At 43.3% G+C, this 14,758-nt stretch overlaps 1 protein-coding gene across 1 annotated transcript in view; it reads left to right on the top strand.

Annotated features, from left to right (window-relative positions):
• The window catches only part of KCNQ3 (potassium voltage-gated channel subfamily Q member 3), a 294,698-nt gene extending 282,852 nt beyond the window's left edge, over nt 1-11,846 (top strand). The window contains exons 14-15 of the mRNA XM_059395183.1: nt 1,346-1,430; nt 2,849-11,846. Of these exons, the coding sequence (XP_059251166.1) occupies nt 1,346-1,430; nt 2,849-3,583 (820 nt within the window). The 3' untranslated portion in view covers nt 3,584-11,846. The remainder of the gene's footprint in view (nt 1-1,345; nt 1,431-2,848) is intronic.
• Nucleotides 11,847-14,758: the final 2,912 nt, after the last annotated feature.

The raw sequence follows: 14,758 nt of genomic DNA, 5'->3' as shown, positions 1-14,758 counted from the left end.
ACTGCCCAAATTTATACCTTCTTTATTCCCAGAAGTCTTCAGGACAGGGAACATGGATGAGTAAAGAAAGAACTCCCAGGAACCTTAGAGCAATAAGTTTCCCTACTATAAACAAAGCAAGGGTGCAGGCGGGATGAAGCATCTGACCTTCAGCCTCAGTTGGGGAGATGGAGTGAGGGGTGGTAGACCTGGGGCTCCTGGAGGGCATGCGCCCCACTTAAGGAAATCATCATCCTTCTGCTCTGCTCTGCTGTTGTTAATTTTAGGAATCACTATCCTCTGGTTCTGAGGAGTCTAATTTTTCAAGAAACACTGAATATTCATATGTCATATATGAAATTCTTTACTTTTGAAATGGTTTACATGTTCTTAAAACTCTGCACAAGTGAAGGAAAAGACTGGTGGCCTGGAATGAGCACACAGGCCATGTCTGCTTTAGATCAAGACTGCTCAGGGACGCCTGGGTGGCTCAGTTGGTTAAGCAGCTGCCTTTGGCTCAGGTCATGATCCCAGCGTCCTGGGATCGAGTCCCACATCGGGCTCCTTGCTCCGCAGGGAGCCTGCTTCTCCCTCTGACTCTGCCTGCCTCTCTGCCTGTGCTCGCTCTTGCTCTCTCTCTCTCTCTCTCTGACAAATAAATAAATTAAATCTTTAAAAAAAATAAATAAATCAAGACTGCTCAGCCCTGAGACAGGCCAGGAGTTGAGCACGAGTCAAGAGCCCCTGAAAGAGAAAACCAGCTACCTTCATAGTGCCTGACACGATGGTTTTGAGCCCCAGCCAGGCTCCCCACAGGTTCGCTTCTCCTTTAGAACATAACCTGTACCACCAAGGAACCATCTCAATTCCATTCCCTACCAGAAGTCTCTTTTGCATCATTTTCCAGATCCCACATCTGTTTTCCCCCATCCATCCAAATGGAACAGATGAGATATACCCACCATATAGAATTTCAAACATTAGCCAACCCCCAGCCCAACCCAGTCTACCCTCCACACACTTAGAAGCTCTCAAACTTAGTCCAACACTGAAATCCAAAATACGTGATTCAAAGGCACCAAACCCTCTAGACACAGCACGCTGCTTTATTAACTTTGACCCAGCTTAATATTTGGCTTCATCTATTGCCACAGAGAATAGTAAGACCCCAGTGCTGAAGGCAGGAGAAGGCTAGCCTTTCCTGACTCCCTTGTGCCTCCAGAGCTGAGTGGGTCTCTTCCAAACTGCATAAGCGTGAGCATGGGGATGATAGCTCCAGGGGCCATAGTTGGCTCTGCCGAGACAGCCTGGCAAAGCACAAGCAGGTATGACGATCTTACCGACCGACGCGTTGGCTCTTTCCTAGGAATGAACCATATGTAGCCAGAGCATCCACTTCGGAAACTGAAGACCAAAGCATGATGGGAAAGTTCGTGAAAGTCGAAAGACAGGTGGGTCTTTCCTTTCCCTCACCAAAAAACAAGCTGTAGGACTTTTGTGTTCAAAGGTCATTTTTTTTTTCCTCCTAGGAAGGTAACAGTTGAATCTCTACCACTCAGAAAAGCGATGTGGAAATTACATCCCGAGTTAGCACACACTGACTGTGCAAGTTCATGCATTGTCCTGAGCCTCAGGGTGCCCATCTGTAAAATGGGGGTTCCATTACCTTATAAGGTGACTATAATGACTGAATGAGTTGGTACCCATGAATCGTGTGGAATAGCTGCTGGCACGCAGCAGGCCCTCAACAGATATAACTGCTCTTCGCAGCTATGGTCAGGGCAGAAAGAGAAGCCATTCCCACCCAGCACCCTATTGAGCTCACGTGTCCTCTTCCTCTGGGAAAAGATTTCTGTGAGCACAGCTGTACTCACTGAAGATGGGTCTGTTGGCTTCCATGAGGAGCCCTACCAGCCCTCTCATTTTATTCATAACCCAGCATTGGACCTGTGCAAGAGAGGCAAGAGGAAATTTGGAGGATTACCTTTCTTGGCATATCAAGAATATAATTTTTCATTTTTAAATTTTAATTTATAATCTCAGCTCTTCCATTTCCCAGCTCCATGACCTTTGACAAACTATTTCCTCTCTCTGCCTCTGTTTACTCACCTGTAAAAGAGAGATAATCACCTCCCAGAGCTGTTGGGAAATTAGGTGCTCTAAGTATTAGTTACCGTTAAGGCTCGGATACTGTCCCAGCCTCTACATGGTACTGTGCTACCTGGTCTTACCTGGAAGAAGGGGTGCCATCATTGCCTGCAGTGCCTTCTGGGGAGTGTGAGTTGTCGGGGAGGGAACACCATACATGCATGTACACACACACACACACACACGTGTGTATGCGCTCACAAAGATTGAGTCAGTTCCCAGGTTTTGCAGCTCGGAGCAAATACAACTTACCTGGCTGCAGCTCCCACTCCAAGGCCCTTAGCTGGGACCTCCAGTTCTAAGAGACACAGTTCTTGCTGCCCACTGCTCTTGGGTCTTAGAGGTTTGCACAGCCCATAGGAGGAACAGATACTAACCACCCACAGACTTCTATCTAAGTGAATATTTATTTACAAATCAAGAACTCTTGCTCCTTGACCCAAATGGCAGCAGCAAAGCCATCTCCTCCAAGGATACCACTTGTCGTCAGATCCCTTCTCTGGTCCCAGCTTTCACTTCCCAGAAAGCTCTTGCCAGGTTGTTTCTAGATTAGCACTAATCCATGTGTAGGGCTCCAAGGTAGGAAGCATGAAATAGTCCATTTTTGTAAAGATGATGATTTGCAGGAACCCTCCTGCTTTCCTGTGGTATTTCTTCCCAACCAGAAAAAGCCACCCCCATCCTGGAAAAGCAGTGACACCCACTTCCTTGTATCTCCCAGGTTCATGACATGGGGAAGAAACTGGACTTCCTGGTAGATATGCACCTGCAGCACATGGAAAGGCTGCAGGTGCACGTCACGGAATACTACCCGACCAAGGGGACCTCCTCACCTGCAGAGGTGGAGAAGCTAGAGGACAACAGAGATTCAGATCTAAAAACCATCATCTGCAACTATTCTGAGAAGGGCCCCCCCGAGGCCCCCTACAGCTTCCACCAGCTGCCCCTGGACAAAGTCGGCCCCTTTGGGTTTTTTGCCCATGACCCTGTGAACCTGCCCCGAGGAGGACCCAGTTCTGGAAAGGTTCAAGCAACACTTTCCTCCTCAGCAGCAACGTATGTGGAAAGGCCCACTGTCCTGCCTATCTTGACTCTTCTCGACTCCAGAGTGAGCTACCACTCCCAGGCTGAACTGCACGGCCCCTGCTTGGACCGGGTCTCCCCCAGACAGAGACAGAGCATCACGCGGGACAGTGACACGCCCCTGTCCCTGATGTCGGTCAACCATGAGGAGCTGGAGCGGTCTCCAAGTGGCTTCAGCATCTCCCAGGACAGAGATGATTACATGTTTGGCCCGAGTGGGGGATCGAGCTGGATGAGGGAGAAACGTTACCTCGCCGAGGGTGAGACAGACACGGACACGGACCCCTTCACCCCCAGTGGCTCCATACCTCTGTCATCCACAGGGGATGGGATTTCTGATTCAATGTGGACCCCTCCCAACAAGCCCATTTAGAAGGGGTCGTGGGCTGAGTTCTCCTTGTAATGTAGACAGACTTTGTATAGCTCACTTGCTCTCACACCCGACACTTGACGGTGAGATCACCAGTAGCTGCATCAAACACATGCATGTGCGTGGCGGCCCCCCACCAGGGCAGGGGCTTCTCACGGCCTTCCTCCTCCCCAGGTCACCACAGTGAAGCTGCTTCCTTTTAAGCATGGTTTGCATGACTTTACAATATATAAATGGTACCGCTAATCTCTTCTAGGATATACATTTATCTGCTGTTCTTAATTTAAATCATTATTGGACCAGGATGGGGAGAAATTATCGATGAGCTGTGCTATCTGTCCGTTTGGTTGACTGCTTTGGGTTTTGGTTTGGTAAGCAGGGAATGTAGTTTAAGTTCTTTCTCGAACCACTGCCCCTTTGTGTAAAACAGACCAGTAATTAACTGTTTTCTAGAGTAAGCAAATAGTTTGGGAACAAAAATGCATTGCGAATCAAAGAAGTGGCCGACTGAGCTAAAACACTAAGGAAGAAATAAGACGGTCATTGCATATCCAAAGCCACGATTTTTTAAAATTATTTTTTGGGAAAAACTAACAAAACCATCTAAACGCTCTCAAAGGGACCTCATTTTCCCTGCCGTGGTCTGTGTCCTGCCTGTTCCCTCATCCCTGGTAATCCCACGTGTAGCATTTCGAGGGAGTTATGAATTGGCGGGGAGAAAACACACACACAAGTTCAAATAGTTTCCAATTTATGTAGCCAAAGATAATGAAATTTATCAGAAGTAGGGTGCCCTCTGGACAGGAGCTAAGATCAGTGCCTTTAAAATGAGGTTTCAACTCACATTCCTCCCCATGGTACTTGTACAAAATATCCATCTCAAATGAAAATTAGAAACCAGAAATTATCTGGTCCAAGTTTTCCTTTGTAAAAGTGAGAAACCTTTGGCTCGGGTAGAGACAAGCCTGGGGTCACCTCATTGTCCCCTGGAAATCTGGGACTCAAAGCTGGCTCACTCAATGCTCTGGTCTCCTGATACCACACAACTCTGCCCCTTATACAGTGGGACCCAGAAATTGTGCCAAGATACCTGGACTCTGTCGTGTAGCAAGCACCCACACCACAATTTTTTCAGCAGGAGGGGGCTGTTTGCTCTTACTGCAAAAATTGCTTGCTTGATGCCTTGCATTTTGGTTCTAGGAGAATAAAACAAACACTTCAAGCAAGCAAACTTCAACATTTATTAGTATGCAAATGGGCAAAATTTTCAGAACCATCCAGTTTTACTCCTCCAGATTTTTTTAAGTGACAAGTAGCCATAAGATTAGCCCAAGTGTAAGCAGAGCCCCTGGAGAGCACTGCCCAAGTGAGTAAGTATTAATATTAAGCACAAGCCATCCTCTGGCCTCTTATGAGGTGTCACTACTTTCTGAAACACTTAGGTGGAAAAGGTTTCTGTTAGGTTTGGGCTAGATTAGCTAAATTATGACATGACAGTATCACTGTCTAGCTCTTATCCCATATCTAAGCACTGGTTATGGGTGGTTGCCATGGTTACCATCAAAATGATCAAGAGGGCCTAACCATCTACACGCAAATGATACTGATGTTTTCCTCAGTCTTGTCAAGAGCTGTGGTAGCTGTGGCAGACATCTGGTTGCTGCTTTCATCATGACCTGATGCAGGAAACTTGTACTTTGTTGGAGAGAACTAGTTTCTCAGATCTTGGTTTCTTTCAACCCACAAATCAACAGTACTGTGCAAAAGACTCAGAGTACCATAATAATGAAGGTGTGGTCCCTGACTTTAGAAATCGTCAACAAAAGCCTGCCATTTTTACATGGAGAATCTCACAAATAGAGAGGCATCGGCATTGAAGTCTAAGGTGGGAAATATACAAGAATGATCATGCAATTCAGACCTGAACCCTCTCCTGTCCTATGGTTTCGCATTTGACCTTCTAGCAACCTGAAGGACAAAGGGAATGGATTATATGCATGAAAGTGCCATTGGAGTTAATGACCTAAGAAACCCTGTGCCCCTTCCTTAGGGTTTGGTTCTTGCTTCTGACCCTCCTAGAATCTTTTACTATAAGTGATTGAGCTACTTATCGTCTAATATGTTACTGTGTTTTTCTTTATGTACGTGAATAATTTGAGACAAAAAAAAATGGAGAATGACTCAAACTCTCCACATATGCACAAATTATGTTTACCTACTTTATTAATATTCTTACAGAACTGACAGGCCTCGGTGTCCTACCAACAGATGCATTTGCCAGGATCTCAATAGAGTTCTCAGGTGGACAAGTGAGACTTTTCATCCTCAAGCTAAAAATAGTTATCATGGATCCAAAGTTAGAGGACAGCCTTAGGTTCTTTGAAAAACCTACAAAGGATAAGAGTTCGTATTATTTCTTAAACCATAGGAGGGCAGTCTAACCTCCTCTGCTGGATCATAAGGCCAGGATGACAGGGATTGATTGGGTTTATGTCTGTTACCATCACATCTCCAACATGTGGTAAGCTGTCATTATCAGTGTAGACAAAGACAAAATACGTGATCATGAATAACTAAATGATAAGGCTTTTTAAGAGCTGTTCTTTCCCATCTAAGAAAAAAGAGAAAAATGAACTTCTTGAATATTCAGTTTTGATATCCTTTTAAAAGGAAAAAAAAAAAAAAGACCATTCCAGAAAAACAAGCCAAAACTATTGAAGTCACCTGCTCACAGATAACATCATCACCTAGCTTGCATTGATGGAGAAGAAACTCAAGGTATAGGACTGAACTTAAGTTATGGGGAGAAACAATGTGTGCCTCCCTAAGGATCTTTCTGTCAGAAAAAAAGAAGAGCATGATGGAAAAATCCAACGGAACTGGTTAATAATGTGGCCTAAGATCATCTTGCTTCAGATATACTAGTGGTCCTGAAGCTGGCTGGGGAAACGACAGTAGTTTTAGCAAAATCCCATGAAATCATGACAAATTAATTCCATTGTAAAAACTAGGAATAATTGCCTTAAGTGGAAGTGTAATCCCATTATAGGTGTTCCATCTCTGTGTATCACAATACGATATAGGAAGACTTTAAGAAGTCATTTTTTAGGAGGATCAAAATGAATGAGAGAAAGCTATCTTCTGAATGTTAGGTAAGAGGTGACCAGTCGGGCTGAGAAGAAAGTACTTGAGATCAATGTGCATTTTGACCATCAAACACCAGCACACAAGCAAACCTGAAAATTTTAAGGAAAATAATTGTGGGAAGAAAAGAAAAGAGAAAAAAAGCATCAACTTGAGCAAGTTCTATTCACTGACTATACTTTTTCTGGGAACTGAGAGCTTGGACTTAGTAGATAGAACAATGATATATTGAAACTCTAGTTTCAGTGAAAGAATCTTGAAAACTGCCAAGATATACTATAGTTTAAGATGAGCTCATTAGTCAATAATTAAAGCATTATGCTTTGCCTGTATTGTGCAGGGAAGTTCCCAGACACTGTAAGTTGAAAGAATAATTAATTGTAGGAAATCCTATTATTATAGGATCTACTCACAATTTGCAAGGCAATTCTTCTAAATCCATGCCACTCTACTGATAATATAAAAACATGTGTTTGTTTATTCATTTACGAGATTTACTAAGCACCATTGTCTTCTAGGCACTATGTAACACACTGGAAATTCAGAGGTAAGAAAACTGCAGGTCCTGCCACCAAAAAGCTAGGAATCTGGTGGCCTCAAATATTGGAGTTCCCTTCAAACTATGTCTACCAGGAATGGAAAGTATCTGATTTTATCCCTGAAGACAACTACACAGATAGGAGCTCTTCCTCACTTAGAATCAATGGGAGATTGAGCATGGAGTAAAGTGAAAGCAAGAATTCTCCATCAAAATGGTAATGACCCCATCAGCTCAGGGAAGACTGAGTGGTTGAATGAGTGGTTTCAGTTTGGGTTCAGTGCTTTCAGCTTTATAGCTCCAAATACGTTGTATACAAAGGAGGCTTTAGAGTATCAGAACTTTCTATAGTATCTAGCTTTTCTAGAGTATCAGAGCTTTCTCCTCCTCTTCAAATCCCTACAATGATTGAGTCCAGACAAGAAGCTGGGTTACTTCCATTTCACTGTGTTGACCAAGAGAAGCTTATGGTACAAACCAAGACACAACATCTATTTCAAGAAAAAGGTGTCCCTCTGTCTGTGGTACTCTGCTAATAAAATTCTCCTGGAGCAAGAGTAGAAATCTGTTCAGTGGTCTAAAAAGTTGACTGCACTTTGGACAGTACTGACAAGCACACCCCCGCTTATCCCAGAAGCTGCCCTGCAGCTGGTCTTTGTTTTCTGTGAATATGCTCTCGAGGCACTTAGGACCCTATGGATTTTCTTTGTTTTCTCAACCCCAGGCATCCTTAGGAATTTGCCTCATGTCCTCACTCATCCTTGAAGGCTTGCTTATTTGGGGATGAACTTTTTAAAAGATCAGAAGGCCTTTACTTGTATCCAAATCACCCAGTGTTCCACTGCTACTGATATTATGCTACTCAAAACCAAATCAATGGTCCCCTAAACAAGTCCTCTAACCTGACGTTGAGGTGAGAACATGCTAGGGACCAGGCTATCTCTATAGTTTTAGTGGTTTGGGAAGACCAACAGTGGGAATCTCAAAGAGACAGGAAGGATATAGACATGGCATGGATGAAAATTTGAGACACTTACAAGTATTTGACTTTCTAGGTCTGTTTTGACTTTCAAATGGAACAGTTGGTATATGTAAAGACTCTAATACATATACACATACATATGGGGACTGTCATACGTATTTATTTTTAATACTCTGTGTGGACTCCACTGTCTCAGTCCTCAGTACTGTCTATGAACTCCAAATTTACCCCCCTGGAAAATCCTTTTCTTAGAAAAAGAACAGTGGAAATGCCATCCTGATTCAGGAACTTTTACAGGGGCTTTTTTCAAAAAGTACATCTCTATAAATGAAATGAAGAAGGGCAGGACTGTTGAAATGAAGGTTGGGTTGCAGTGGCTGAGTTGTGGCAGTTCCATTGGATCCACAATACCACATGTTGAACCATTCTCTCAAAGAATGATCTGTAGGAGGCAAAGTCAAATAGCAGGAACCATTACATGTGAAGGAACTAGTGGTTACAACGAGGAAAAGTTAACCATGCCATGATGTCTATCATACAATATCCTAGCAATGAATGGAGAACTTCCAGAAGAAAGAGTTCAAGCTCTCTCAAACTGTCTCCAGGGAGATTTGTTCCTAGCCTCTAACAACCTCAGTTTTGTTATTCCTATAGGAAAATTGTGACTAGTGTCTTGCTTCATTGTCACAGATGCAGGGAGATACAATTTCATAGATTCCCAAAAGCTCAGAATAAGAATAAACCTTGATTACAAGAAAAACCACCTCTCTTCTTAGATCAAGAAGCAGAGGCTCAGCATAAAAGGAATCACACTCGTCACCCAATGGCTGAATGAGTGATTGGGTGGCAGAGTGAATCAAGAACCCAGGTCTTCTAAATCCTGGTCCAGATATTGGAGATCAAACACTGACAGTCACATAACAACCAAGAAGAAAACATTGTGGATCAGCCCAGAAGATGAAGGATAACCTCTTAGCCTACTCAAGAAACTGCTAAACCAGACACATTGGTTGGAATTTATTCCCATCTATGGAATATGATTGACCTCATGCCTTGAAAGGCAATGTTTCTTCTCCCCTAATCCTGTTGACCTCCAAAGTCCTGGCACAAATCACTGCTGTTGTGAGCAGGTGAGAAAAGAAATAAAGAACAACCTCATAGCCATGAAGGCACTCCCCTCCACTTCTCTGACCTCTGCTACTTTGTCCCCTCCTTGTCCTGCCAAGCCTGGACTGGTTCAGCTCTTTGGCCCATTGCTTGGACTTATTCAGTTCCAGAGCCATGCCTCAGGTGGTTTCCTCATCTGTAAGCCAATTCTTTTGCAGGATTTTGCCTTCGAAAAAAGTTAACAAGTTTGATTTAGGAAAGGGGATGTGATTTCTTTGGGGATCAATATGACCTCAAGGCATTAGCTCTACTAAGGTGTCCCTTCACGGTGGGATCTCTGGTCCTCACGCTTTGTTTCTCCTGCTTTGTCCAAGAGAATGCCCGTCTTGGCTGGGTCACAACTGGTACTCTAGGGTTGTCCCCAAAAGCTACAAAGAAGCAGACAGGATTCAACTTAAGACACCTTATGTTTGTGTAACTGTGAAATTATTTTAGAAAGTAAACAGGCCTCCCTGTTGGCTTAAATGAGGATTAGCATTGTTGGTTTCCACTTATGTTTTGCTTGGGACAGATTTATCAGAATTTGGCGCAGCTCCCCAATAGCCCTTGCTAAACCCTGTAGAAGGATATTTAGGTATTCTGAGTTGGTCTGAACTGGAAACCCCTAAGGCAAAGTCAGAAAGATGGCAGTAATTTTAGACTGTCATTCCACCTGTCTTTCTAGCCTCTAAATAGACCTGTTCTGGGAAAATAAGTCAAACATGGGTCCTATACAAGAATAACCTGAGTGTGATTCATAATTAAGCAGTCAAAAGCCTGGCCTAGTGCTTAGGAATATAATTGTAATTCCTCTTAGGTGTGGTCAAATGTACTCTGTACTCTGATGTACATCTGTACTCTGATGCCTTGAGAGGAGTGAACAATGGAACCATGTTTTCTTCCAATGTCTCACTCTACCCACATGACAGGTCCAGGAAGGGGAGAGAAACTTATCCTAACCTGTCTTTGTGAGTTGCATGTGATGTGATGGCTCTCTCTCTTGACTTCTTGCTGTCCTTACCACAACCTCATGTGGATGGTGTCAATGTCTCCATCATAGTTTGAAGAAACTGAACCTGACGGGGAAAATAACTTGCCAAACATACCATGATTATAGAAGCAGAGCTGAGGTTGTAACCAAAGCTCATGTACCTTCAAAGATTATTCTCCACCGATCACACTTCCCAGGTCAATGGAAACGCTCCCACATCATGCCCTGTGGCCCTCGCCCATGCTTTGCCCTTCCATGCCTAGTGGACTTTAGAGTACAACAATCAGACCCATTGGTTCCCCAGAGAGAACCAATGTCAGCTGCTCTGCTCAACTGATCAGTGGGTCTTACCTGTTCCTTTGAGTAGGTTCACAATTCAGCAGTCAGTGGCAGAAAATAATGCCACATAAAACTTTCACCTTGTTCATGGTAGAATCCATTATTTCTTGGAGCTTGGTATGGCTGCAGATAATCCCACAAGTGCCCCTTGTTCCCTGCCCTGTACACCCCCACCCAGAATCTTCTGTCATTGATTTATCTAAACAAATTTGAATGTCCTTCATGACTCTGGTCTTCTGTCTCTAGTCTGTACCTTTATTTCAGGCCTTGGAAATCCTACAGAAACAGGTGAGTCTGCAGAAACATTCTTTGGGAGACAGAATGCTCACAACAGTTGTGTTTCTCTTCCTCAATATTAAAACGATCACAGTGTCCCAGTGAGAAGTCAACTTGATGTGGTAATTGAACCCTATTTCCCCTCTGAATACTTTTCCAAAGAAAGGGAGAGCAGCTCCACCCTCTATGTACTTGGGAAGGTTAAGAATCCACATGGGGAGGACAAAGTCCAAGATTGGTGGCAGCCATGTTCCAAGCATCAGAGATCTTACTGTTGGAGACATGAGGCAGGCTCTGACCATCTTAAAAATCACCTTAGAAAGATGGGCCTACTTCATCAGATCTGTCAATCATTTCCTATTTTACAGAGAAAAATTCTCTCTATGTTGCTTTCAATAGGATATGGCTATTCTTTTTCTTTTTCCTTTTTCTTTCTAATGTAGCTGTGATGGAAAAAACCAATCTCTGCCTAGCAGATTGAGGTTTCCAGTGACATAAATCCATTGTATTTGATTTGGGATTGTATTTTCTTTAACCCCCTTTAATGGCATAGAATTCTGGTGCCTTGCTCCCTGAATTTTGTCTCCATGCTACAAGTAGGCTTTCTTCACATTCTGGCTTACACGGGAACACGACTATTCCACAAGTGGCCTTTAGTGCTCTTTATAATATGATTTCCTGTAATTTTTAAATTGTATGTGTAATTTCTATTCTGGCTCTGTCCAATATTTGAACAACTTTACTAGGTTGATTTCCATATATATTATGCAAACACTTCTTACCTGATTTTTTATGTTCTATCTTAAAACAAATACTGCACCACTTATTAATAAATAGACATTTCAATGATCATGATGATGTTGGAGTGATGTTTAAGTGATGTTTACTTCATTGATGATGTGGAGTGACATGCAGTCTGTTACTGGTTGTGGGACGGAGTGAATGAGGAGGCATGAGCATATTAGTAAATGTAAGAAAAGAAGCAATTGAGTGGGAGAGGTGTGAAAGAATAAAGACACAAGAAAGAAATTGTGATTGATGGAGTAAAGAGTGAAACTCATAGCCATGAAAAGTACATGATATGAATTGCACTCCTCCTCAGAAACAGCCACTATACACAGGCTGGAAGTATAGCATTTAGTGAAATATTATCCAGTCATCACAGTTTTAAGATATCATTACTCCCACTTTATAGATGAGGAACTTGAAGCCCAGAAACAAAAAGAGATCTGGCCAAGATCAGACACTAAAAAGGGGAAGAGTCACAATTGGGACCCAGGACCACCTACCCCCAACCCCAAGCCTCATGCTACTCCCTTTATAGAAGCTTCACCTCCTAAGCCATGTGGGATGAAGAACAGATGGGTGGCTTAGAGAGACTATGGGGGAGGAAGTCAGGAAAGCTCACATCAGATTGCCTTTCCCTAGTGTCAATAAGTAGGAAGGAATGTTTTCTCAGGAGGAAGGAGTGGGTGTGGGAAACCCTAGGGAGTTACTGAATCTTTTGATGCCTTGGTTCACCATCTGGAAGGTGGGGAATTTGAATTGATGTCTGTAGAGAAGTCAGCAAAAGCTCTAACACAGAAAATGTTCAGTGAGTGTCAGTTTTTTACTCTATCCTGTTCCCACATGCCAGGTTGGCTTAATTTGGGTTTCCAAAAGAATAGAGACAGGATGGTGGGTACAAGGAGTTTATTTGGAAAGTAATCCCAGAAAACACAACTGAGAGATTGAAGATAGTGGAACAGGAAGGGAGATAAGCCAATAAATAATGAGATAATCCTATGGGTAACTGAGCTCAGTTTTACCAGAACCCCCATGAGAACCTGTGTAAAATGTACCAAAGGGTCATTTTACCTTAGGATAAGAATATGAGGCATTCATCCACTGACCACCATTCTTTTGTGGTTGAGTTTTTCACCAGGGGTGCTAAATCCCCTACTCTATCAAGTTTCCCTGTGCTACAGCAGAGCAAGCCCCAAAATACCAAAACCCTGAGGCAGAAGAGCAGAGAGACATGGCCAGCGGAGCTGCCAGCAAACTGCAGTCTGTCTAGCACAACACAGGGGGTGAACTCAGGGGTGGGCAGAAGGAACACAGGGTGAAGTGACAGAAGCATCTGGTACACAAGCCTCCTTGAAAACACTACACACACAAAGGCAAGCTAGGTTGCCACAATTCAATCTGTAAAACAAAGGACAAATTTGGCCAACACTGGGCAAGCTAGTCACAGTGCCCAAGAACATGATTCATTCATAAAATGGTACCGTAGTGCCCAGGAACCAGACTACGTAACTGCTTTTATTCTAGAAGGTCATCATCCAGCTCCAAGGTCCACATCTGTCATCAGAAAGGCCTGTGGCTGACTTTTCCATTATGAGAAGAGCCTTTAGTCTGCAGCGACATACTCCTCCCCAACAAAACTTACCCACCTCAAGTCACATGCAACTGTACAACAGAGAAAGAGCATGAAAATCATATCCCTGAGAAAATCTCTTTCCATCTGCACAAATGGAGCAACAGCCCATTCATAGCCCAGCATCCCAGATACTCCTGGGAGCCAGATATCATTCCTACTAATGTCAGCTCCCAACAATGAACGTGGCCATCCAATTGTCAGGGGACCCAATGGCTTCCCCTCATTGAAGCCGTGTAGTGTGTCCCCCCTGATAAAAGTTCAATTGTCCTTGGATCCTGCTTCTACATCACTTATGAAAACATTCCCAGCAGTTCATCTTCTGGTTCTGGGTAGGTCAGAGTTAAGCCAGTGGGGGGCAAGGGAGTTGGCAGAGGGAACAGGAGTTAAAGATGAAATTAGAGAAGCAGCAAGTCAGGTTGTGAATGGCCTCCTGGGCCATTATAAGGACATTGGCTTTCACTCAGAGTCAGATGGGAAGTCACTGCAGGGCTTTGGATAGAGGTGACTAGACTTGATTTATACTAAAAAGAGATTCTCTGGCCACTATATTGAGAATCTACTAACAGCAAAGGCAGAATAAGGGAGGTTAATCAGAGGCCACAGCATGAGTAATAATTCAGGTGAGAGCCGAGAATGGCTTGGACCAGAGTGGAAGTACCAGAAGTGGTAAGAATGTTTAGAATTTGGGTATATTTGAAGAGTCTAAAATGAGAGGTCTGTTGATGAATTGGTTGTGAGTTGTGAGAGAAGCAGAAGAATCTAGGGTGATTATAAAATTCTTTATGGAGTACTTGGAAGAATGAAGGTATCATTAACTGAGATAGGAATAGATTAGGGAAGGGGCTGGTTTTGTAATAAGGACATGGGTTTGCTTTGTTTTGTTTTTTAAATAGGTTCCATGCCCAGTATAGAGCCCAGTGAAGGGCGTGAACTCCTGATCCTAAGTTCAAGACCTGAACTGAGATCAAGAGTTAGACGTTTAAATTGCACTACTAGGTATTTACCCCAAAGATACAGATGTAGTGAAAAGAAAGGCCATCTGTACCCCAATGTTTATAGCAGCAATGGCCACGGTCACCAAACTGTGGAAAGAACCAAGATGCCCTTCAATGGTAGAATGCGTAAGGAAAGAACCAAGATGCCCTTTAACGGACGAATGGGTAAGGAAGATGTGGTCCATATACACTATGGAGTATTATACCTCCATCAGAAAGGATGAATACCCAACTTTTGTAGCAACATGGATGGGACTGGAAAAGATTATGCTGAGTGAAATAAGTCAAGCAGAGAGAGTCAATTATCATATGGTTTCACTTATTTGTGGAGCATAACAAATAACATGA

Source organism: Mustela nigripes, chromosome 3 (genome assembly GCF_022355385.1).
Source record: "Mustela nigripes isolate SB6536 chromosome 3, MUSNIG.SB6536, whole genome shotgun sequence".
NCBI lineage: Eukaryota > Metazoa > Chordata > Mammalia > Carnivora > Mustelidae > Mustela > Mustela nigripes.
The sequence above is the reverse complement of the archived record's forward strand: the minus strand, read 5'-3'. Positions and strand labels throughout refer to the sequence as shown.